Source organism: Oryctolagus cuniculus, chromosome 1 (assembly GCF_051225735.1).
Source record: "Oryctolagus cuniculus isolate XC-2025 breed Fujian yellow rabbit chromosome 1, ASM5122573v1, whole genome shotgun sequence".
Classification (NCBI taxonomy): domain Eukaryota; kingdom Metazoa; phylum Chordata; class Mammalia; order Lagomorpha; family Leporidae; genus Oryctolagus; species Oryctolagus cuniculus.
In genome coordinates, this window is record NC_142867.1 from 184592216 (window position 1) to 184618056 (window position 25841).

General features: G+C 41.3%; 2 protein-coding genes across 2 annotated transcripts; both read right to left on the reverse strand.

Annotated features, from left to right (window-relative positions):
- Positions 1–10317: 10317 nt before the first annotated feature.
- LOC100355421 (interferon omega-1) lies at positions 10318–10905 on the reverse strand. The gene has a single exon (XM_002708063.2). It carries the CDS (start codon positions 10903–10905, stop codon positions 10318–10320), a length of 588 nt encoding a protein of 195 aa, XP_002708109.2.
- Positions 10906–19414: 8509 nt separating this feature from the next.
- Positions 19415–20013, reverse strand: LOC100355669 (interferon alpha-10-like). Its single transcript, XM_002708064.3, has one exon. It carries the CDS (start codon positions 19982–19984, stop codon positions 19415–19417), a length of 570 nt encoding a protein of 189 aa, XP_002708110.2. The 5' UTR covers positions 19985–20013.
- Between the last annotated feature and the right edge of the window lie 5828 nt (positions 20014–25841).

Genomic DNA, 25841 nt, shown 5'->3' on the forward strand with positions numbered 1-25841 from the left:
AGCGTACTCGGCGTGTGGGTAGCAGAGTTGGGATTGGTGGAAGAGGACTATAAAGGAGGAGAGAGACAACATGCACCGGGAACATCTATCTGAAGGAACACCTGAGCAGCCCCCGAGAGAGCCGGCCGGCAGTGTGCCACTCCTCCGCGGAAGTGGGGAAAGTGGCAGGGGGAACCGCCCTTCCACGGAGGTGGAAGGGACGGTAGCCAACCCGGGAAGAACCAGCAGCAAACCCGGGAAGGGCCGAGCAGACGAAAGAACAACGCAGGGTCTAGTGTCGCTCCTCCACGAAGAGGGGGAGCGACATAATGGTGCCGTGACTCGGATAGGAAGCCTAGGCAGGGTTTAGTGTCGTTCCTCCATGAAGAGGGGGAGCGACAATATAAACTGTTGAAACCAATAAATGAACTCAACAATCTGAAGGAGGCAAAAGTACATGCAAAAATAGTGGCATATATGTTATGGTTTGAAAAAAATATGGCTCCCTAGCTCATGCCAATTCTTAAACCCCAAAGTCCTCTTTTTCTAATAAATATTTATTAATCTATTTGACGGGAAGAGTTACAGAGAAAGAGGGAGAGACAGAGATCTCCTTTCCGCTGGTTCACTCCTCAAATGAGTGAGCCGGGACAAAGCCTGGAATTCCCTCCAGATCTCCCACATGGGTGGCAGGGGTCCAGGTACTTGGGTTGTCTTTTGCTGCTTTCTCAGGTGCATTTTCAGGAAGCTAGATGGGAAGTGGAGCAGCCAGAACTCGAACCAGAGATTATATGGTATGCTGGCATTACAGTAGCTTAACCCACTGTGTTACAACGCCAGACCCAAATTTCAAAATCTTATGCTAATGGTCAACAGGTTGATGTTAGTGGATTAAGAATGGACTTAATTTAATCATACCATGTGGCATGTGGTAAAGGATGTTCTAATGTTTCATCCTAAATGACAGCAAGTGGAACTCATTATAAGCCTTTCAATAGGCTTCATTAGAGTTTCCATTTGTAAGCAAGAAATAGGATTTTTGGATATAAGTGTGTATGTTTGATTTTTAATGACTCCATCATCACCAGGATCATGAATAACTGTCATTACTGCTAAACAGTAATTTTCAGCTATTGGCATTAGTAGCCATTGATTGTCATTTGCAATAAATAGGTTTATTTTCTTTCTTTCATGGAATATAATTTCCAGGAAGGGTTCCGGGTTATGAAAATGCCTACCCAGTACAGAATGTATCTACTGGAAGAAGTATTGGCCCACCAATATTCTTTTTTCAATTCAATGATTGCAATAAATGAATGCTGCAAAAATCATTGTTGCCATTAGAAATTGTCAGCTGCCAATACAGGTGTTAATAAAACTCTTATCTGTCCTGCAGAGAAGACTCTACCCTGATTGTTGATGAATGAACTCAGATGCTTGTCTATCTCTCTTTTGTTCAAGTGTTGCTTTCATATTTTTAAACAGGAAGTTGCATCATATTCACAATGAAGAGATTCTCAATGATGCATTGATCCCATGAATGATTTTCCCTGTGCTCTGAGGCTGGCACAGGAAAACCCTCTTCCTTTCCCATACTCTGCATGTTACTGCTGTATCCATGTGTCCCATGCTGGGACAACAATGCTGGCCATATCTCTGTGGTTGCTCAGCCTTCTCAATATGCACTTAATGTTCTCTCCCAAGGAGTCAGAATTATTTGCAGTTGCTCCATGTTACCCACTGGAATTTCTCCATCTCCTTAGGACCTGAGGTTGATCCAACTGATGCTAGAAGTGTCTCTGTTCTTCCAAGTTCTCGTGATATGAGCTGACTCATATCTTCATGTTTTTAGATGTGTGCTCCGGGGTCTTGAGCAAATGAAAGATATGTGCCTTTTGCGGTCTCCTAGTGCAATTAAAACATGGAAACCTCAATAGTGGCATATATAACTTCCTGGATTCTTTAGCAACTCATTAGGTGTAATCCAAAGGATTCCCAGAATTTATTATGTTTCTCTACTGAGCAGAACATCAGTGAGTGTTGATCACTGCAGCTCAGGAATTAGGAGGTAGGAAGGATCAAGATGTAGCCATGTTCACGTTTTTGGCTCTGAGGTTAAAAATCTTACTAGGTGGGACTGCATGATGAAGCCAAGCCTCTTTGTAGGCACCAGAGTGGTGCTCCCCTCTTTTCTATGCCAACTTCAGGTGGAATAGATGAACCTTGGTAGGGCTGTAGGCGGCAGGAGTAAAGTCTGCCTCTGCTATAGGACATGGGCTTGCAGGATTAAAAATCTTTTCCGCCTTGACCTGGTATCTCTATACCTACTGTCAGGTTCCCCATTGCTCCCGGATATAGAAGAACTTAATAACCATAGGATAGGAAACAAGACATGGTTATAGAGATTTTTCATGACAAAGTGTTAATATGGTGCAAAATTGTAAACTTTTGTATTCAATATAAGTCTACTGTAAAAATAATATAATAAAAGTGGTATTTCAAAAGTAAGCAATGGGGGCCGGCACTGTGGCACAGTGGGTTAAAGACCTGGCCTGAAGAGCCAGCATCCCATATGGGCGCTGGTTCTAATCCCAGCTGCTCCTCTTCCAGTCCAGCTCCCCGTTATGGCCTGGGAAAGTAGTAGAAGATGGTCCAAGTCCTTGGGCCCCTGTACCCACGTGGGAGACCTGGAAAAATCTCCTGGCTCCTGACTTCGGGTCAGAGCAGCTCCAGCCATTGCGGCCATCTGGGAAGTGAACCAGTGGGTGGAAGACCTCTCTCTCTCTGTCTCTACCTCTCTTTGTAACTCTGTCTTTCAAATAAATAAAATAAAGCTTTTTAAAAAACGTTAAGCAATGAGCAAAGACAGCAAGGAATCATAATACATGAAGATATTAGGCAATCACAAAATCCAGGTGAATCAATTTATAGCCAGGTTGCTCTGCTTTGAAAATGGTTCTTTAAGAAGTGGTGGAGTAGAGAAGGCAAGTTTGTAATAAAAATCCTTTAACATGTGAATTAGAGCCCACTGATCCATGGAGAGTAGCAACCTAAAGGTTGGGTTTGTAACCTGAGGCACAATTAAGAGATCTGCTAGGGGCCAGAGCTGTGGCGTAGTGGGTTAATGCCTAGACCTGAAACACCGGTATCCAATATGGGCTCTGGTTCGAGACCTGGCTGCTCCACTTCTGATCCAGCTCTCTGCTATGGCCTGGGAAAGCAGTAGAAGATGGCCCAAGTCCTTGGGTCCCTGTACCCATGTGAAAAATCCAGTGGAAGCTCCTGGCTTTGGATTGGCGCAGCTTCGGCCATTGCAGCCAACTGGGGAGTGAACCATCAGATGGAAGACCACTCTCTGCCACTCCTCTCTCTGTGTAACTCTGACTTTCAAATAAATATTTTTTTTAAAAAAAAGAGATCTGCTAAATTGAGATTCCTCCTTGCTATCTGAGTGAGACACACCCACGCTTCTTGATTCACTTCTTCAATTGCAATGTGCTACAGTTTACCTTAACACCTCTTCATTCCACCCAGGTGTCTGTAGACAATCATTGTCTTCTCTAAAGTCCTTTACTTAGGTCTGTGTTCAACAACTGGATTAAGGTGGACTGATGTAAACTCCATTGCTATTTCTGTAATAGTGAGAATTATTTCCTGATTATAAAGTCAAGAAACAGGATTTGCTAGCAAAAGACACCTAAAAACCTGACAAATTACATGTAAAACATTTATTATTACAGTAAAACAGCTTGTGCCTTCAAGTGGGTGGTCTTCTGTTTCCCTTGCAGCTCCCCACGGGGAGGCCCTCCTGCCTCCCTGTGCCAGGGCCTCCCTGTGCCTTGCAGAAACTAAGGAAAACACCTGTTTTCCGGTAACCAGATTATTAAATCACATAGCATCTGAAATTGCATTTTTAATAATTTCACTGAGGATAAAAGATATGTCTATGTTAATATAGTGGAAAGGATTTTCAATGATTAGACTTAGCAAAATCACTCTGCAAATAAAGGAGAAATCAATGTAAAATATGACCTTGTATCATAGACAATAATAAAATCTGATGAAACAGAGAATTGACAGAAGATTATATTTTTACATAGAGAAGTCCACAGAAGACTTATGAAAAATAGGTAACCGAAAAAGAAATGATGGTTATTTTTCAACCCATGTAGATTTCCAATTTTTCCTTATAAAACAGAGTAGAACAACATAGACTTTACTGGAAAGGTGATGGAGTGAAGCCAGATCGCAGGATTTACTCACTAAGAAGACAAAAGAAAATAAGAAAAATTAGGTAAGCCATAGAAAACAGAAAAGCAGCCACCAAAGGTTGGAAGAGAAACAAGAACTGAAAAGTGCTAGACATCAACTGAAGGGAGAGGGCAACTTGATAATTAATTTTGTGTTGATTTAACTAAGCCACATTACCCAGATATTTTGCTAATCATTAGTATAGTTTTTTTATAGCTTGAGTTGAGACTGAACTATAATCAGTAGACTTTGAGTATAAGAAATGATCACCTATAATGTGGGTGGGCCTCATCCAATCATTTTCAGATTTCAGTGGAAAAAGACCAGAAACCCCAGGAGGAGGTGGGGATTATGACACTTGACAGACTTGGGATCCAAATTATAGCTCTGCCCTGAAACTTCAGCTAGCCTGGCCACTCTGCAGAGATTGGATTTGACAAGCTTTCACTATGAACCAAATCCTTAAAATGGATTCCTGTCTGTTTATACATAGTCATGCCTCAGAATTCATGGGGGTTTGATGCCAGGATGGAAGATTCATTCATTCTCTCTCTCTCTCTCTCTCTCTCTCTCTTTCTCTCTCTCCCTCCCTCCCTTCCTCCCTCCCTACTTCCCTCCCTCTCTGTAACTCTGCCTTTCAAATAAATAAATCAATCTTTTTCAAAATGTTGTTATAATGCATTGTCTAAGAAACTATGACAAGGAGAAAAGCCTGTGCGAGTTCAGGACAGATGCAGCCGTCACAGGCACGACTACATAACACATCACCAATGATACATATGAACCTCCATTGGTGGAGCTTGTTAAATCTGCCACTGCAGGAGCTACCTGTCCTGGGGTAACGCATTCTGCAGGATTTGTTTCCCTGGGAAACCATGAGCAACACAGGCGAGGAAGCCTAGCATTTCCAAGCACTGTCCTTCTCCTCAATTCCTCCACCCAGGTCACAAGGCAACAGCCAAAATCTGTGGAGATTTACAGAAGGCCCTGGTCAACCCCAAGCATGAGAGCAGCAAATCCATGTGTCCAGTGTAAAACTGAAGGACAAGGTTCAAGAGGCTCCTCTGGGGGGGCAGGCCCTCCATGTGACCTTGACGATTCTCACTCTGCCTAGGGAGAGACCACAACAAAGGGTGGTGCTGTCCAGAGAAGTGGTTCAAAAAGTACTTGAAAATGGATACGTTTGAAAAACTAGCCTCCTTGGCTGTCAGAAAACAATGATTCTGGTCATCCATTCATCTACGGTCCTTAGATTTCCTGGGACTTTTCTGTCTTTTGCTACCTAGGCAGAGTTTGATACTTCAGTAGAAAAGGTATTGACAACATGATGGAAATTGACAGTGAGGGTATTTGTCTATCAGTTCATATTTGCCATCTCATATTAGAAGTGACTCTTTGGAATTAAGATTGTCCTAAAGAAGTTAACGCACAATGGGCATGAGCCTTCTCTGGTTAGCACTGAGCTGCGTGCTCAGACTGGCAGCTCTCCCTTCCCCTGGCATCCCACAGAACATGGAAGGGGTGACACTGGGGGAGTTGTGGTCTGCACAGTGGAAGCAGGCAGGGAGCGCGTGTTTCTCTGTTTCTACAGCTCTCAAGTCTCACAGAGTCCATGCCCTGATCAAAACCAGGTCTTTTATTACAACAGATGAAAGGCAAAGAAAAGAGGCCCACTAAAGCATGGGACTCAGTTCTTTCCAAGAACTACCCTTTTCCCTACATGAAGAGAAAATTTCCAGACAGACGTAGGATTTCCGCATAGCTCAGAATCCTACACTTCACTCTTGGTTGCTGCCTTTGTCACATGTGGCTCCAGGGCACTGTGTTTCCCTGAGATGATGTCAGTGGCCCACACAGAAACCCAACCCTGCTTTCTGTTTCCCTTAGCTGCAGCGACTGTTACATCATATGCACCGGAAGTTAGGAGAGTCTCTCCTGCAGACGTTTTTGCTAAGCCCAGAACTTTTGTTAAACTGCTGCTTTCTGCTTATGGTGTTCAACTCTCTAGGGGAGCCAGTAAGCTGAAACCACAGCAGCACAGAGAGCAGCTGTGTGTGAATGGGCAATAAGGTAAAAGGAGTGACAAGGGTCCGTTCCACAGATAATTCTACCTCGGAGAGGAGGGAAATTGTGATGATGTAGGGTTGGATCCTGAAAAACTGAGAGCGAGGAAGAGAATGTGTCAGGTGCCAGAATAGGGACCACACGTTGCCTCTCTTCTGCACTTCATCTAGCTGAGCATTCTGTCTCTCAGATATTTATATGAGCCACCGTGTCCTGACTGACTGTAAACTGGACACAGCATGGAAATGAGGAGCGACAATATTTCAGCCTCTCTAAAATTCATGACAGAATTCTGGGTTTTCAGGCTGCCTCCACTGGGGCTCAGTTATTGAAACAGCAGGACTTCATTCCTAAGAATTTTATAGAAAGACGATTCATGTCCTCAAAAAACAGTGAAGAAAAATAGGAGAATATCTACAATATTTGAAATCCTGAATCATTGACAGATACTCTAGAGAGTGCAAGTGCTCTAAAAATGCATGTGTCCCCTGATGAACACAACAATCAAGCAACATTTTGGGCCCATTTCATTTGTTAGAAAATCAAGGCCCACAGAGACTATGTGGCGGACTCAGCATGAGCATGTGTCTAAGCAGAATGGAAGTTCAAAGCAAAACTCTCTATTTTGAGTTACTGGTGGGTTTATAAGCATTGCATTCTAGCTTTCTGTTATGATTTTTAAGTCTCTTTTCACTTCTGATGATTCGCTATCTCTTTTTTAAGATTCATATATTTATTTGAAAGAGTTACAAAGAGAGGGAGAGACAAAGATATAAAAATTAATGGAGCATACCTATAGTGTAATATCTAAAATATCACCACCTAAACACAAGGCCATCTCTATTTTTTTTCTATTTTTAAAAGCAAGTTTATTTATGAATAAATTGGCTCTTAAAGTTCACTCTGTCTCTCTGTCTCTCTCTCTCTCACTATCCACTCTGCCTGTCAAAAAAAAAAAAAAGTTCACTCTGACAATGTCCTAGGCATATCCATTCCATTTGTTCCCTTTCAGATAGACTGGTTCCTTCTCTGGTACCTCTTACAACCATATCTGGGGTAAAAGGAATGAAATTCACTTCTTATGAGTCTGTCATTCACATCCATCCCATATAATTTGGGATAGTGCCTGGGCAAGAGGAAGAAAGAGGGGGAAGGATTGATTTGGGGACACTTATAAGTGCTCAGCAAACGATTTTTTTTTTAACTGAAGTATCCTATACTCTGCTCAAAGTGTGAGTGTCAAGGCCAGTGAGAGGTCAGGACATGTGATTCTGGGCATATTGGCCAAGTTAGTCTGTCAATTCAGAATAAAGTCTATTACTACAGATGTGACAGGTTGTGAGCTGAAATGGATGTGAATAGGATGAAATAATGTCAACAGAATATGAATCCCCCCACCCACTGCACCTGTAAACAACTAGTATTTCCACTAGAAATATCGGCTACAACCGGAAGAGTCATTATTGACACCTAGTAAGAAAACAATGGAAAGAGACAGTCAACTCTATTAAAATCCTGGCCCCTTGTCTTAGGTCCAGAACTTCTAGAATATGATATCTATTGTGTTTCTGATATGAAAACACAAGTGAGGGGCCATGGCATTGTGGTATAGCAGGTAAAGCTGCTGCCTGTTGATGCTGGCATCCCATGTTTGAATCCCGTTACTCCATTTCTGATCCCACTCTCAGCTAATGTGCCTGGAACAGCAGCAAAAGATGGACCAAGTATTTGGACCTCTGCACTCATGTGGGAGACCTAGAAGAACTTCCTGGCCCTTTGATTCAATCTGGCCTAGCCCTGACCATTGGGACCATTTGGGGAGTGAACCAGTAGATCAAAGATTCTTTCTCTCTCTCCCCCTCTTTCTCTGTAACTCTGCTTTTCAAGAAAGAAATCTTAAAGCATGCACACAAACACACACACACATACTTCAGAGAACCCGAGGGCCAGGAAGCACACATTCTGCTCCTAGATAGACTAAAAGCATCCAAATATTTTAGTGGCCTTCCCCATGTCTTTACCCATAGCACTGGTGATGTTCTTTGGCATCCCTTCCTGTTTTCATGACTGTGGATTGCCTTACAGTAAAGGTCTGAATAACAAGCAAGCTTCATGGGGCCGGCGCTGTGGTGCAGTGGGTTAACGCCCTGGCCTGAAGCGCTGGCATCCCACCGTATGGGCGCTGGTTCAAGACCTGGCTGCTCCACTTCTGATCCAGCTCTCTGCTATGGCCTGGGAAAGCAGTAGAAGATGGCCCAATTCCTTGGGCCTCTGCACCTGCGTGGGAGACCCGTAAGAAGCTCCTGGCTCCTGGCATCGGATCGTCGCAGTTCCGGCTGTTGCAGCCAATTGAGGAGTGAACCATCAGATGGAAGACCTCTCTCTCTCTCTCTCTCTCTCTCTCTCTGCCTCTCCTCTCTCTGTGTAACTCACACTTTCAAATAAATAAATATTAAAACAAACAACAACAAAAAACAAGCAAGCTTCATGCTTCTGAACAAATGCAGAAACTATTTCTTTCTCCCTCTTTGAGGGACAAGAATAAAGTCAGGTTTCCCAGGGAAAGCTGCATGGATCCAGTTCCAGGAGGATGGGGCCACTGTTGCCCTCGTTGAGGTGCTGTGGAAAATCCTCAACCTGATCAGCATGAACGGCTCACCTGTTGCTTCCAAGGAGACCCTCTGGAGAAGCTCCTCTCTGGGCTTGGTGCGATTTGGAGACTGGCTCAGGTCAGGAGGAAAAAGTGGATACAATTCCTGAGACACATGATTACTTCCTTTTGGTTGTAAGAGGTTGTCCTTATTACCACCTCATTTACACCTTCACTCAGGGAAGTGGTTGATAATTCAAGAACCATACTTCTATATACAACTTTCAGTAAGACTTTCTGCATTTTTATGCCTTCCAGGCACCTTGGAATGGAGTCGGTTATTATTTGTTTTTTCCAACATCATTCTGGCCTAAAATTTTTAGTGTATAATCATCTTTTTCCTTTACTTTTCTCTGTAATACTTCATGTAAATGAAGTTAAGTAAATACTAGAACATCTTTTGTTTCTTTCCAAGTGATAATTTTTTTCAATACAATAAGAACCATGTTCACTTTATTCACCTGTTCGTTCTTTCTTTCTTTCTTTCTTTCTTTCTTTCTTTCTTTCTTTATTTCTTTTTTGACAGGCAGAGTGGACAGTGAGAGAGAGAGAGAGAAAGGTCTTCCTTTGCCGTTGGTTCACCCCACAAGGCCGCCGCGGCCAGTGCTCTGCGGCCAGCGCACTAAGCCGATCCGAAGCCAGGAGCCAGGTGCTTTTCCTGGTCTCCCATGTGGGTGCAGGGCCCAAACACTTGGGCCATCCTCCACTGCACTCCCAGGCCACAGCAGAGAGCTGGACTGGAAGAGGGGCAACCAGATCAGAATCCGGCGCCCTGACCAGGCCTAGAACCCCGTGTGCCGGCGCCACAGGTGGAGGATTAGCCTATTGAGCTGCGGCGCGGCCACCTGTGTTTCTTGATGGCAATTCTATAATCTGCCACTTTGACCATAGACTTGTATATATTATGTGAATGAAATGAATAAATAAGTAAATAAATATTACCACACATTCTTAAATTTGGTTTAGAAAACCAGATTTAGATTGTTTCTAGAAAAAAAATCCAGAAGTTTTCTTTGATAAGAATTTATTAAACAAAACAATAAATTGAAAAAATAAATATGAATAATAAATTTATCTAGAAAGCAAAATGAATATCTGTTATAAAATCTGTAAATATTGAAAACTTTATAAGATGCAACAATAAATAAATATAAATAAATAAAAGACAAAAAATGAATAACTTCAACACTGTCATCTCTTAGAGATTTTGATACCCCTGGAATTGAACTTTTTTGTAACCCATGCACCCTTAATAAATGAATAAAGTATTTGAGGAATTAATTATTAGAGTTCTTCAACTACAGCATAAAGAAGAGTCTTTAGAAATGACCAAGTGCAAGTGGGATGTGGCAGACTAATCAACGAGAACCATCTCAGGATGACGCCAGGTCTCCATCCTTGCTTCTTAAGCTTTCCTGCAAGTCTGCTGTTGAGGAGAAGGCTCTCCTGATCTCCATTCTGACGAGTTCCCAGGCACAGCCACTGTGTTTCTTCTCGTCCAGGTAGAGACGGATTCTCTGGAAGTACCTCTTCAGCATCAGTGTTGGGCTGTCAGCCGTCAGGACAGAGTCTTCCTCTCCCATGGCCTGTACCAAGCAGGTCTCCAGGCCTTGCAGCTGCTGATGAAGGGCAGTGTGCAGTTCCTCCAGGAGGGTGTTGTTCCAGGCAGCAGAGGAGCGCGCTGTGTGGAGGAGGTTGAAGAGCTGCTGCAGCATCTCGTGCAGGACAGACACGGTCTGGTTCTTCTGGAACTGGCTGCCGTTCACCACCTCCCGCGGGAACTGGAAGTCTCTTCTGTCCTTGAGACACAAGACAGGGGAGACCCTCCTCATCTGGTCCAGAAGCACCAAGGTCTTCCTGCTCAGCGGGACAGAGTTGTGAGGCAGGTCACAGCCCAGAGATCCAACAGGGCCATAGCTGCACAGCACCAGGGCCGTCAGCAGAGGGAGTAGCTGGGCCATGGGGAAATGAGGCTGCTGCTGTCCTGGCTGGGCTGGGGTCTGGGTGAACCTTGGACTCTAGGTTCTCTGAAGGCATTCTGTCTGTGCAGGGCTTTATATGGGGTGCATGCAGAGTTTTCATTTTCTGCATTCCTGTACACTTTTACTTCCCTTTTTGGTTTTTATTTGTGTATTCTCCAATTGCCTAACATGATGCCATCAGGCTAAACCATTCATTTTTGAAGTAGATGATTAATTTTCCTCAAAAATTTCAAATGTGTCAATAAAAAAAGCCATGTCTCAATTAAATGAGAAATTTTTTGTCCTGAAGTCAGTATTGCATATACATGTGCAGATAATTACACATGTAGACACATTTTTCATTAAATATTATTCTCTGTTCCAGGAAGAAATCATTAGTGCTGAGCCCAGGTCCCATGTTCACCCTCAGTACTAACAATAGGAAGTTAGATTCCCTTGGACTTACAGGTTTCTATGTTTGTTAATCTATTTCTTCTTCCATCTGTGGCAAATAAACTCTTTGTATAAAAGATTTATTTATTGATATTTGAAAGGCAGAGAGAGAGACAGAGAGAGAAGAATCTTCCATCTGCTGGTTTGCCCCCCAAATAGCCACAATGACCTGGTCTGGGCCTGGCCAAAGCCAGAGCCAGGAGCTTCTTCCGGGTCTCCACATGGGTTCAGGGGCCCAAGGACTTGGGCCATCTTCTACTGCTTTCCAGGCCACAGCAGAGAGCTGGATCGGAAGTGGAGCAGCTGAGAGTTGAACTGGCACCCACATGGGATGCTGGCATTGCAGGTGGAGGCCTAGCCTTCCCACCACCACTCCAGCCCTTGCAAAAAGAAAGAATGCAGTTTTGTGCACCTGGTTTTGTTTTCTATTGAAGATGCTGATGATTTTCAAGGAATGAGCATTTCTATTGTGTATCTTCCTCTAAGAACACTAACTCTGGTCCATGTGTTTATATTTTACAGTGACCACAGGTTAGGGTCACTGTAGACATTATCTTTCTCTTGCTGTTATTTTCTGACAGCAGATCTGTGGTTCTTGGCAGGCTGGGCCAAGACCCCTGGCAGAAATCCTGGTTCTTCAAGGTGCATGTGGTGTGGAGACTCCAGTTCCGTGATAATGTCATTGCTCCAGCACTGCCTCCCTGAGGAGGTGATTGTCACACTTGGTAACAGCCTCTCTGCTGGAGTGACAGTGTCCTCAACTCCAACTGCTCTGAGTCCTTGAGAGCATCCCCACCACATCCTGATGACTTGAGAACTCCTGCAGAATCCCCGCCCTTGCCTCTATAGAGTGTGTGAAGACCCTGCACCTCGGCAGCATCCTCTATCTTTCCTCACTGACATCTCCCACTATCAAAAAGCATCGGCAGGCACAGCTTCTGATAGCAATGACGTGTGAAGGGATTATCCAATTACCATAATTTCAACTTCCATAGCCAAGGAATTTTTATTCTGTCATACAGCTTTTATTTTTTTGACTCTTTTGCTAAACTACTGAACTTTTGCTATGCTCAGAATTTCTGAGCTGAGTATACCGGTTTCAAGGAGGGGGCTTTCTCTCATTAGAAGCTCATATTGGAGAAACTAGGGACCTTCTGCTGCCCCTCCAGTGGGTGTGACTCAGTTGGGCTGCTTTGTTCTTTCAGCATGCAGAGAACTGGGGCACCCAATTAGTTAGGGAGAAACTGCATGCTTTCTTTGCTTATTTGTGACTTTTTAAAACAATTTAGTTTAGTTACTTTTATTTATTTGAGAGAGGAGAGTTTTTGATCTCCCATCTGCCGATTTACTCCTCAAATGTGCACAATAGTTGAGACTGGGGAAAGTCGGAGCAGGGAACATAATCCAGGTTTCCCATGTTGGGGAGCATGTACCCAACTACTTGAACCACCACCACTGCCTCTTCTAAGGTGTGTGTTAGCAGGAAGCTGGATTCCGAAGCGGACCTGGGACTTGAACCCAAGGGCCTGATATGGGATCCAAGCATCTTAATTGACATTTTAACTAGTATGCTAAATGCATGTCCCTGTGTTTTGTTTTATTTTGTTCTTTTCATTTTAAATTTTGTAACTTCTCTGCCTAGTGGTTCCCTGAGCAAAGTTTCTCTTCTTATTTCTGTACTGTCATATGTTTCATCCTGATGTTAATACAAGCAAAGGGAATGAAAAGAAAGAAAAAGGGGTTACTCCATTTTCCTCTTTAATTTTCTTTGCTTCAGATTCTTTGTTTCTCATTTTAGCTTCCCTAGAAAACAGACTTTAGTTGTTTGTGAGCAAAAAGAAAGCAAATGCAACTCTGATAGTCATGAAAATGAAATAAGGGAAGTGATCTATGATGACGCAAGGACAAAGTGAAAATTAGCAAAATTCAGAACTGCCACAAGGGGGCCAGGGACATGACAGAAAGAAAGAACTGAGGCCATTGCTGAAGGTACAAAGGCGGGAAAGTGGCTGCTTCTGCAGAAACTCCAAGATGAGCCCCTCCTAGGTCAGTGAACTGCCCTCAGCTGTCACCTGTTTCTCCTGTTCAACCCATCTGTGGTGAGCTCTGCGGAGAGAAAGGAGGAGTCACACCAGCTCTCTCTCAAGAGACTGAAAACAAGTCCCCTTCACTAGATCACTAACCCCCTCCAGGAGAACAGTGGATATTAACCTTTTTGAGCACTCTGCCTGGTTAATAATCCTCCCAGACAATGAAAAGACTGTCTTGAGAAACCTAGAATTAAAAAAGAAGGAATTGGATGATCCTAGGAGATTCTGCTCTTAATCTCAATAAAAATAATACTGATGATACCAATATAGAAAAATTCATTGTATGCTAATTATGAATCCTCCATTTTTATAAAATCCTTGAAAACATTGACTCAATCCTTGCATCACTGCTACTTGGGTTACGCTGTTTGTATAACTTGTTGTAGAGAAATATAAATCTGAAAGAATAGGCCAAGAATCTAAGATCAAAACCTTAAAGATATTTCAGATAATGTCTTGTCTGGAAAGACTCATTTAAAGAAGAAAAGAATATATAGGAATATCAAAATTTTCAAGGAAAATAGAATAAAAGATTTTTGGGGGTACAAAAAGTTTTAAAATATGTGTATATTAAAGGTCTTCAAAAAGCGCATGAAAGGGGCCAGTGCTCTGGCATAGTGGGTCAAGCCTCCACCTGTAGCACCAAAACCCCATATGGATGCTGATTCAAGTCCCGGCTGCTCTGCTTCCAATCTGCTTCCCCTATGCTAATGGCTTGGAAAAACAATGGAAAATGACCCAAGTGCTTGGACCCCTGTACCTGTGTGGGAGATCCAGAGAAAGTTCCTGGCTTTGGATCAACTCAGCTCCAGCTGCTGCAGCCATTTGGGGCATGAACCAGTGGATGGAAGATCTCTCTCTGTCCCTCCCTCTCTGTCTGTAACTCTGAATCTCAAATAAATAAGTAAATATTTTTAAAAAGTGCATGAAAAATGTGCATCAAAAAACCTGCACAAATTACAAACATTTTTTCATCAGAATAAGTATATATATATATATATATATATATATTTTTTGACAGGCAGAGTGGACAGTGAGAGAGAGAGAGACAGAGAGAAAGGTCTTCCTTTGCCGTTGGTTCACCCTCCAATGGCCGCCGCGGCCAGCGCGATGCGGCCGGCGCACCGTGCTGATCCGATGGCAGGAGCCAGGAGCCAGGTGCTTTTCCTGGTCTCCCATGGGATGCAGGGCCCAAGCACCTGGGTCATCCTCCACTGCACTCCCGGGCCACAGCAGAGGGCTGGCCTGGAAGAGGGGCAACCGGGACAGAATCCGGCGCCCCGACCGGGACTAGAACCCGGTGTGCCGGCGCCGCTAGGCGGAGGATTAGCCTAGTGAGCCGCGGCGCCGGCCCAGAATAAGTATATTTTTAAATTCCATTTCTCCATAAACTTTTTGAAGTTCTCTCATGGATATGAACATGGAATCTGTGAACCAATGAGAGACCATGGCATGACATCTGTAGAGCAGGGAGGGTAAGTGACAAGGTAGTCTCAGTTTCAGAGGATTGTGATCCATTGTTTTGTTGTGAGTTGGTGTGACCAATTTTATGTTCTAAGCAAAGTAGACAAAATACTTTAAGTTGTTTTTTAAAAAATAGACTTTTCTGTTATTTCAAAGAAGCTTTTTTTTGTTTAATGATTTCTCCAATGAACTATAATAGAACAACTTGGTGAACCCATAAGCTGCAAATCCTTGGAAGTCTATTTTTTGACTCCCCGGTTTTATTGTGAATTTAAGAATAAACAAAAAGCACCCAAATTCTTCCACTCTATCTGGAGTCCAGCTTTTTGAGCTCTGATTTCTCCTTCAAATCCTCACTGACCCCACAGGAGGAGCCTCTCCAGTTCAGCTGCTGTCCCATTGCCAGATGACAAGTCACCCCCAAGCTACAGAACTTCATCTTGTCTACTCAGAGAAACCAGTGAACAGTTTCTTCTCTTGTTTTTGTTTCCAAAACGGGTGTTACTAACACCTGTCCTGCTGGGTAGGCTCTGCCCCATGAACTGCTAAATAAATTCATATACATGCCTGTGTCCCTTCTGTTCAAATGTTGTTTTGTATTTTTTCTCTGTTTTTAGAGGCTACATAATGACTGAAATTTAAGAGATTCTTTGAATTGCATTGGCCCTGCCAATACTTTTTCTTGCATTGATTGGGTCCTAGAGAGGAAATTCAAGTTTGTAGCAGGCATTCGAACAACCCACTTCTCTTCTAGTACTCTACAGACTGTTATGAGGTCAATGTCAGCCATGCTGGGGCCACTGCAGTTGGCCACATCTCCATGGGAGAACTCCGTACTCTCAGCTTCACTTCAATATCCTCTCCCTCTGTTAGGACTGATATGTGATCAATCAGTTGACTCAGGCTGTGCTTTGGTATTGCTCTTTCTGTCCCCTGAGGATCTGGGGCTATCCCAATCCATGCTGTACACATCTTTCTGCTTCCAGGTTCTCAAGCTGCTTTTGGCTCTGTCATCTTGATGCTTCACATCACGCACCCCGGCTTTCTGATAAATGGGAGTCACAAGGTTGGTCACAAGTCACAAGGTGCAGTCTCCAGTGGATTTAGAACATGGAGGTGTCTAAATGGAGGCACAAAAGAGATACCAGATGTCTTCAAAATCAACTTCAGAGAAAGAGAGAGAGACTGACTCACACAACAGATTGCTAAATATAGAGCTCCCATCCAGTAGTCCACTCTCCAGTCTATATTGGTTGGAAGCTGAGACACGTTGAAGCCAGGATCCAGAAACTCAGTCCAGGTCTCCATATGGGTGGCAGGAACTCAACTACTTCAGTATCACCTGCTGTCTTCCAGGGTCTGTAAAAGCAGGAAGCTGGGATCAGGAACTGGTGCAGGCATCAAACCCAGGCACTCCCATAATGAGATGCCAGCATCCCAATATACTTCTGGATTTTTAGTAGCTCATCAGACATAGTGGACAGGGCTCTCTCTATTTACTGTGTTTCTAGGCTGGACAGGACATTACTGGGTCTTGACCATTGCAATTTAGGAATCAGCAGGTACAAAGGATGTGACCAACATTACACTCTTCCTCCTGGGGCTCCTAAAATGTGACAGTCTCCATCTGCATCCCAATCACTGACCACATCCTTCTGGACATCAGGACATTGCTCCCTGCCTCCCTCATACCCTTCCTCAGGTACACTGGATGTGCCTTGGGAGGCCAGAAGTAGGGGGTAAAGTTTGGCTGCACCTAGGCATGTAGATGGTGGTGGGAAAATTATAGTCACCCTCTCACCTCAACCCCTGTCCTGTTCCCTACAGCCCTACCTCCTAGTTCCCCAATACTGTAGACTATAACCAGGTAATAATTCTGAGATATGAAACTAGACATGACTATAGAGAGTTTCAGGGCCAAGTGAGGGTAGGAGACAGATCCATAGACCTTTTACATATAATATAACAATAAGTAATATAATATAAATATAATTTTTAAATATTCAAAGCAAGCAGAAACCAAAGAATGGAACAGATCATATCTGAAAGATGTTGGATAGCCAGATTTTTTAAAAGTTCGTGTTGCACTGCTCCTAAATTGTTTTCCCCACAGGTGGTGGAGGAGGAGAGAAAGCTGAAGAACAAAATGCTTTGACATGGAAATTAGAGCTCAGTGCCACATCACAGAACAGCAGCCATCTAAAGGCGAGGCCTCCAACCTCAGCCAGAGATTTGAGAGATCTGCTAAAGTGAATCTCTTCCCTGCCAACTGAACAATTCACACCTGAGTAATTCTCACACACTGCTCGATTAGCTTCTTCAGTTACAACGTGCCACAACACCTCTCAATTCCACTGGATGGACATTCCATAGGTGTCAGTTGGCAATGGTCGTCTTCTCTAAAAACAATTACTTATGTGTCTGCTCAGCTATTGAGTCAAGGTGGAACCAGTGCATACTCATTCCCTATTCAAAGTGATAGGATTTTCTCCTGATTCTGAAGTCAAAAGCCAGGATTTGATAGTAGAAGGTGTTTGTGAAACTAACAACTACATACGTGTGTGTGTGTGTGTGTGTGTGTGTACACACATAAAGAGTGAATGGCCCTTTAAATAGGTGCATTTCCCCTTACAGTTCCACACTCAGATGTGCAGGCTCTCCCATCTCAGTGTGCCCTACAGACCCTCAGGGCAGTGATGAGTCAGGATACTCCGGAGACTGCACAGGCTGGAGGTAAGGGACCCATTCTGACGTTTCTCCCCAACCACGTAGCTGTCAGTTGCCCAGATAATCCCAGATGAGGCTCGAGCTTTTGTTCCTCACGATGAAACAAAAAGTTAAGCAGATAGACTTTGCCAGTGCTGACTTCAGTTCTTTCCAGGACAGAGACTCCATTTAGCTCTGAATAAAGCAAGTTTGCAAGCCACAGGTTTGGCACGTTTTTGTCCACCCTTGCCAGCAATTGGCAGTCTTCCCCTGTAAATCTTCTAATAGCTCCCAGAGTATGATAGATCTGTTTCTCTTTCCTTTGTGCTGCAGCTACTGCTACATCACTGTAACAGGACACCCTCTCATTTCCAAAAATGAGAAAAAACGGCCATTTCATAGGACAGTCTGAGCAACAGAACGTTCATTCAACTTTACCTTTTAATTCATGACTCTCAAGGGGAAATAGATGGCAAACAAAACTAACAAAATAAAATAAAACCAAACAACAACTGCATGAATCAGCAGTCCACTGAATGGGAAGACTGCAGTGTCAATTTCTACAAGAAGAGAAAGAAAACTGGTATGAAATGAGGATAAAGGAAATTGGTAAAGAAAAATTAGAAAGAAACAGGGGAAAGTATGAGTGTGAGTGTGAGAGGCGCTAACAGATAAACATGACATTTTCACTTGCATGTAGGAGACTGAAGTTCCTGCTATCTCCCTTTTGCCTGTGCAAATCAGACATGGTTCCCTGTGCAGGGTGAGTGCTCTTCATTTTCTCCAAGACACTTCCCAAAATTCTGGCTTTTTGTACCTTTATGTTTTGGCAGATAGTTATTGAGAGAGGGTAGAAAAGTTCAATATTTTGATAGATATCTTTACAAAAATATAAGAAAATAGCTATCATATTTCATAGAATTTTTATACCCTCAAAATAGAATGAGAAGAAGTTACATTAGAAATAAAACAAACAGCAGGTGAACTTCAGCATCTGCATTCCTTGTAAATTGCAGGTTCATATATTCCAATGGGAGCAGACATTCACCATTAGATGTCCAGCAGTCAACTCAGAGAGGAGAGGTCTGCTTCCATTCTTATTTCCTGACATGCCTTGGTTCACCTTTGGTAGAACGGTTGTTTTTGTTTTATCTTTCTTCTCATCATAATGTTTAACCATGATACTTGTTTTAGCTTTTTTTCATGCAAAAACCAAAAACCCAAGAAAGCAAGAGCTATAATTTATAGTATTCAGTTCCATACCCTGAAGGGAATACTACAGTCTGGTTTAGAGAGTCAATTTTTACTTATAACTTACCTAATCATTATGAGTAAATGAACCCCTACCATCTATTCTTTAATCAGGTTGCACAATAAGGCTTAGAATTTCTTTTTAAAGAAAGAACAAATTCAAGTTTTCCCTAATAAAAGTTTAATGATTGAAACTTAATAACAAATTGATGAACTATAAATAACACATTTATTATAATAACTACAATGTAAAAGAGCATATGATCTTATATGAATAAAAAAATACAGATCTCATAAATATTTAAATAAATAAATAGTTAAATAAATAAATATTTAAATACATAAATATGTCCGTTTTCATGGTCATCTCTAAGTAAATAATACCTGAAGAGCTGAACACAATATTATTTAGTAGTCAGGAAAAACCTGACAAGTTGATTGAATTCATGCCATCATTGTGGTAAAAATGAGACTGAACTGGCAAAACTTAGATGTGTGTGATATGTGTACAGTCAACAGAAATCATTTCCATTTTGGACCCAGTCTCATTCCTTGCTCCAAATTCTTTCTTGCCAGATTCTTGATAAAGAGACGGCTCTCCTGGCTTCCGCTCTGACAACCTCCCAGGCACAAGGGCTGTATTGCTTCTCTGCCAGATAGACAGCAATTCCTTGGAAGTATTTCCTCACAGCCCATGCGGAGTCCTCATGCTTCAGGGGCGTCTCCTCCTCCCCCGCTCCCTGCATCATGCAGACCTCCAGGTCACTCTGCTGCTCGAAGAGTCCAGTGCAGAGTCTGTCCAGGAGGGCCTTGTCCCAGGCAGCAGACGCCTCCTTGGTGCTGAACAGGTTGAGGAGCTGCTGGGTCATCTCGTGGAGCACAGAGATGGCCTGTGCCCTCTGGGCCTGGTGTCCACCCAACTCCTCCAGGGGGCACTGAAAGTCATGTCTGTCCTGCAAGCAGGAGAGAGGGGAGACTCTCCTCATTTGTCCCAGGAGCATGGAGGACCTCCCGTCACTGAGGCTGTGGGTCTGAGGCAGATCACAGCCCAGAGAGCAGAGGGACTTGGAGCTGAGCACCAGCAGGGCCAGCAGCGAAGAGAAGGGCAAGGCCATGGGGGATCTTGCAGATGCTGCTGGCCTGGCTGAGGTGGCTGATCAGAGCCTCGGCCTCTAGGTTCTCTGAAGACCTTGCTCTGCTCAAGTGCCTTAAATAGGGGACGCGCTACTTTCCTTTTTCTGAATGCCTTCTCTTCTCTTCACTTTCTACTTCTCACTCTCTGTTCAGTTTCTACTTCTGTTTTTGCTTTCATTGTGCACTCTCTTCATGGGTCTACAACAGATTTCTCACCCATTTTTGTTTCATTATTGGCATCTCTCTCCTATCCCTGAACCTCTTTAGATATTTTTCCAGATTGACAACCCAATTAAATTTTAATAGCACAGATATCACTACTTTGTATATAAAAAGTATATAGTATAATCTTTTTATTAATTATGATGTTAAGAATGGTTAAATAAAAATATTAAGTTAAAAGCTAAATTTAAAAGGTTTGACTTCATTACTAAATTTTCAAAGTGACCTAACATATTTACTCACATAAATCAAAATGTATCAAATTAATATGCAAATTGACAATTGGTAAAAATACATACCATTTCCAAGATAAAAAAATTCTTAATAATCATTCAAAACTGCTACAAACTATTGAAAAATTAAACTATTTTCTTAAACACTTATTTTTAGTGTAGTTACCTTTCAATTTTGCTTTTTTTTTTGTGCTGATTAAGTAATAAAATACCTGTATTTATTTCTCAAAGCCCACAACACAGAAGCACTGAGGATAAAACATAAGCATATTACCTATTCAATACATTAATAATTACATCAAGTACCAAACACAAAAAATGCTGACACTGCCTGGATGAATATTAAGATATGGCCAATTTTGGGGCTGGCACTGTGGCACAGCAGGTTAACGTCCTGGCCTGAAGTGCTGGCATCCCATATGGGCGCCAGTTCAAGACCCAGCTGCTCCACTTCTGATTCAGCTCTCTGCTATGGCATAGGAAAGCAGTGGAAGATGGCCCAAGTCCTTGGGCCCCTGCTCCCACGTGGGAGACCTGGAAGAAGCTCCTGGCTCCTGGCTTCAGATTGGCACAGCTCTGGCAGTTGCAGCCAGCGGGGGAATGAACCATCGGATGGAAGACCTCTCTCTCTCTCTGCCTCTCCTCTCTCTCTCTATGTAACTCTTTCAAATAAATAAAATAAATCTTAAAAAAAAAGATATGGCCAATTTCAATGTTTTGTAAAAAAAAGTTAATAATGAAGTCAAATAGTCTTATAAATCAAAGCAAATAAATGGCTGTGACTGAAAGACTTTCCAGGATTTGCTGAATCTCTAGGTCATATGTGGGAGATGGCCTCTCCATATATGTAGCGGTCAATGGACTAATCTTGCTTATATTTTTCCTTTTTCTATAAAGTCAGTGTCAATGTTTCTCATGTGATACACATGAAAACCCAACAAATGAAAATAAATAACATAGAATAACGTTTTCCAAGATATTGTTGAGCTGAGGAGCACCACCAGCTATTACAATATCTAAGGTTTGTTCAGTCCCTCAAGAACTGCTTTTCATATCCTTGGGAGCAATATTGTACCCAATGAAAATGCATAGCTGAGAAAATATCATTAATTTGATTTTGTTTTAATTTCCTGAAGAATCTTCAGAAGTTCCAATTCATTTGATATCTCTTTTTGGAACTGGCGTATTTCAGTAAGTATTTAAAAGATATTTCCTGCATCTTAAAAGAGTTAATTAATAAAGTTAATATTAAAATAGGGAATGAAATAGCTGAATTGTATATAAAATGTGCATCATCAGTCAAATGTTTATAGTATTTGCAAAATGAATTCTTTCCCTGTAATCAATATTCTCATTTTTCATATTTATTGAATATCTGCCCAGCCCCATTTAATCACTGGAGACATCAGTGACCCAAAGAAATAGTGATAGGTTCTACTGTTGTCCCCATTTACTAAAAAGAAAGAAAGAATGTAAAAGAAAGTACAGGAATTTAATGAATTATAGAGCCATTATTGGCACCCAATAAATCTGACACTGAATCTTTTGCTTTTATCAGTTCTCTGGGAATATTTCTGCTTTAGGAACCAGAGCTGATTTTTGGACTGATCAATATTTTTCCAGTACAGTCTTACCTAAATAATGGCAGGATCTCTTCACTTTCATTTTTTTCTCCACTGAAAAGTACCATTTGTTTGTGCCAGCATATTACATTGTAATTAAATTGGGCCCCACTTTACATTTACCTCTTATATCCTAGTTTTGTCTTCTTGAGAGTGTATCTTTATAAACTCAAATGTCTTTGGAAAACACTTTCTATAGCCCAGTAATATATTCATCTACAGCTCTTGGAAATCCTATATATTTCTATTTATTCAAATATCCCTAAGATGTTAATTTTTACCTATTTAATGCAAACCTAAGATTATGTTTTATGCTCAGCAGTAAAGTGGGCTTTTCTTTGATGGGAGGTTTTTTTTTTTTAATTTCTGATTTAATCTCACTACTCATTATTTGTATTATTTGTGCTTCAATATTAGTAAAGTGTTTGTATCCAGAATTTTCCCATTTCTTCTAAGTTATCAAGTTTGTTGCCATGTAATTGTTCACAGTAATTGATAATAATCTACATATGTCAGTCATAATAAGTTCATTTTTGACTCTGATTATTTGTTTAAATGTTCTCTCTTATTTACTAGTTTATCATTTTTTTATCCTTTCAAAGAACCAGTTCTTTGTTTCATTGATTTTTTATACTTTTTTAGTCTCCACATTTTTATTATTTCACTGAGTTTTATTATTTTTTTCTCCTAGTAATTTTGGATTTGATTTGTTCCTTTTTAAAAATTCCTTGAGGTGTAGCCATGCATTGTATTTTTGAGATCTTTCTGCTTTTTTTTTGATACAGGCATTAATTGCTTCAACATTTCCTCTTGGTACTGCATTTACTATATCACATAGGTTTAGATAGGTTGTGTTTCCAATTTCATTGGTTTCAATAAATTTTTAAATTTTCTCCCTTGATCTATTGATTATTCCAGAGTAATTTACATGTATTTATGTGGTATCCAAAGTTTTTCACGTTAGTGATTTCTGGTTTCATTGTATTGTGGTAAGAAAAAAACTACTAATTATTATTAATAGTTATTATTACTATTATTTCTATTATTCTATTACTAGTTACTATTATTTCTATTTCTAACCACTATATTGACTTGTTTTGTGACCTATGGTCTACCCTGAAAAATGTTCCATGTGTTATTGAAAAGAATTTGATGAGAAGAATGAATATCCTGTAGCCCATTAGATCCAATTGATCTAGGGTACAATTTAATTCTGCTGTTTCTTTGTTGACCATCCATCTGAATCATCTGTCTGCTTATAAAACTGGGGTCTTAAAAATCACTTACTATGATTGTATTAGAGTCTATCTATCTATTTAAGTCTATTAATATTTGCTTTATATATTTGAGTGCTCTGATATTAAGTGTATATGTATTTACAATTGCTGTTTCCTCTTGCAGGATCAAACCTTTTATCATTATATAATGTACTTCCTTGTATCGTTTTAATGGATTTTGATTTTAAATCTATTTTATCTGATAGATGTATGGCTATTCTTGCCTTTTTTTAGGTTCCATTTGCATGTAATATCTTTTTTTAAAGACTTATGTATTTTGTTTGAAAGGTAGAGTTGAGAGAAGAATATTCCATCTGAAGGTCATTCCCTAAATGTACACAATGGTCCAGGCTAGGCCAGGCTAAAATGAGGAGCCTGGAACTCCATCCAGCATCAGATCTCCCACATGGGTAGCAGGGACCCAAGCAGTTGGGTCATCTGTCACTGCTCTCCCAGGCACATTAACGGGAGCTGGACAGGAGTGGGAGCAGATGGGATTCTAAAAAGCACCCATATGGGATGCTGGTTTTACAGGCAGTGGCCCAAATAACTGTGTTATAACACCAGCCTGGAGTATCTTAGTCCATCCTTTCATTTTCAGTGATAATGAAGTGAATTTCTTGTAAGCAGGGTATAGTTGGGTCTTGTTTTTGTATCCATATGCCACTCTATGTCTTTGAATTGAAGAATTTAATCAATTTACATTTAAGGTGATAATTGATAAGTAAGGTCTTATTACCACCATTTTGATACTTGCTTTGTATTTTAACTTTTATAATCTTCATTCCTCTTTTATAATCTTTATTCATTAAGTTACTTATTTTGGTAAGTGTTAGATATTGTTTGTGTTTACTCTGAGGCTTGTGAAAAACTTCTTTTGGTCATGCCAGATGTTTTGAATGATAACAATGTAACATTGCTTATAAATATAGGAAATGAGACAATCAAGAAACAGAGCTAAGAAATACCAATAAAGCTTTCTACATTTGCACTCCATTCTTTCCCATATTTTGAATTTTTGTTGTTCAGTTTTACCTCTTTCTACGTTGCTTGTTAACATTTTGATGTAGTAATTGTAATTTTTCAAGTCTTTATTGCTAAGATAGATCTATGCACCATGTTTACAATATTAGATCATTCTGAATTTTTGTACAATTTCTCTCTCTTTTTTTAAAGATTTATTTATTTATTTGAAAGTTAGAGTTACACCGAGAGAGGAGAGGCAGAAAAAGAGAGAGGTCTTCCATCCATTGGTTCGCTCCCCAGCTGGCCACAACTGCCAGAGATGCACTGATCCGAAGCCAGGAGCCAAGAGCTTCTTCGATGTCTCCCACATGGGAACTGGGGCCCAAGGACTTGGACCATCTTCTACTGCTTTCCCTGGCCATAGCAGAGAGCTGGATCAGAAGCAGAGCAGCTGGATCTCAAACTGGTGCCCATATGAGATGCCAGTGCTTCAGGCCAGCATGTTAACCCACTGTGCCACAGCACTGGCCCCTGTACAGTTTCTCTAACCAGTGAGTCTTCTACCTGATTTTTTTTAAAAATTATTTATTTTGTTAATTTGAAAGGTAGAGTTGCCAATTTGAAGGGCAGAGTTATGGGGGCTGAGGTAGAGATACAAAGAGAGATCTTCCATTGTTGGTTTACTCTCCAATTGGCCACAAAGGTGGGGCTGGGCCAGGTCAAAGCCAGATTTAGGAGTTTCATCCAGGACTCCCATATGGGTGCAAGGGCCCAAGGACATCAGCTTTCCTCTGCTGCTTCCCAGGCACATTAGCAGGGAGCTGGATCAGAAGTGGAGCAGCCAGGACTTGAACTGGCACCCTTATAGGATGCCTACATTATAGGTAACAGCTTTATCTGTTATGCCACAATGATGTTCCCTCTACATTAAATTTTTTTCTTTTTATTTATTCAGTTGGAAGGATATCATTTAGCATTATTTTTAAGACAGGTCTGGTGGCAATAAAGTCATCTTCTTCTATTTGTCTGGCTATTTCTTTCTCTCTCCCTCCCATCTGAAAGATAGCTTTCCTAGGTACAATATTCTTGGCTGGCAAGCTTTCTCCTTCAACACTATGGATGTCTTGTCCCACTCCCTCTTGGCCCATAGAGATTCTGCCAAGAAGTCTGCAGTCAGGCAAATTAGGATCCCTTTACGTATTATTTGCTCTTTTGTATTGAGAATCTCCTGTCCATCTTTAATCTTAGAGAGCTTTATTATACTATGTCTCAGGGTATACTTGATTGGGTTGAACCTGACTAATGTTCTTTGACTTTGATGTACCTGAATAATTTTATTTTTGTATAGATTTGGGAATTTTTCTATCATTATCTTTTTAAATATATTTTCTACCCTTTGACATTCTCAAGTATCTCTTTTTCATACTCTCTCAAAGTTCCCATAGGCTCTCTTCGTTTTTTTTCTGTTTTCTTTTTTCTCCTCTAGTTGTGTGTTTTCAAACATCTTGTCTTCAAGTT

Coding starts and splice junctions, on each gene's coding strand:
- LOC100355669 (XM_002708064.3), bottom strand. CDS start 19,984: ATGGCCTTGCCCTTCTCTTCGCTGCTGGCCCTGCTGGTGCTCAGCTCC.
- LOC100355421 (XM_002708063.2), bottom strand. CDS start 10,905: ATGGCCCAGCTACTCCCTCTGCTGACGGCCCTGGTGCTGTGCAGCTAT.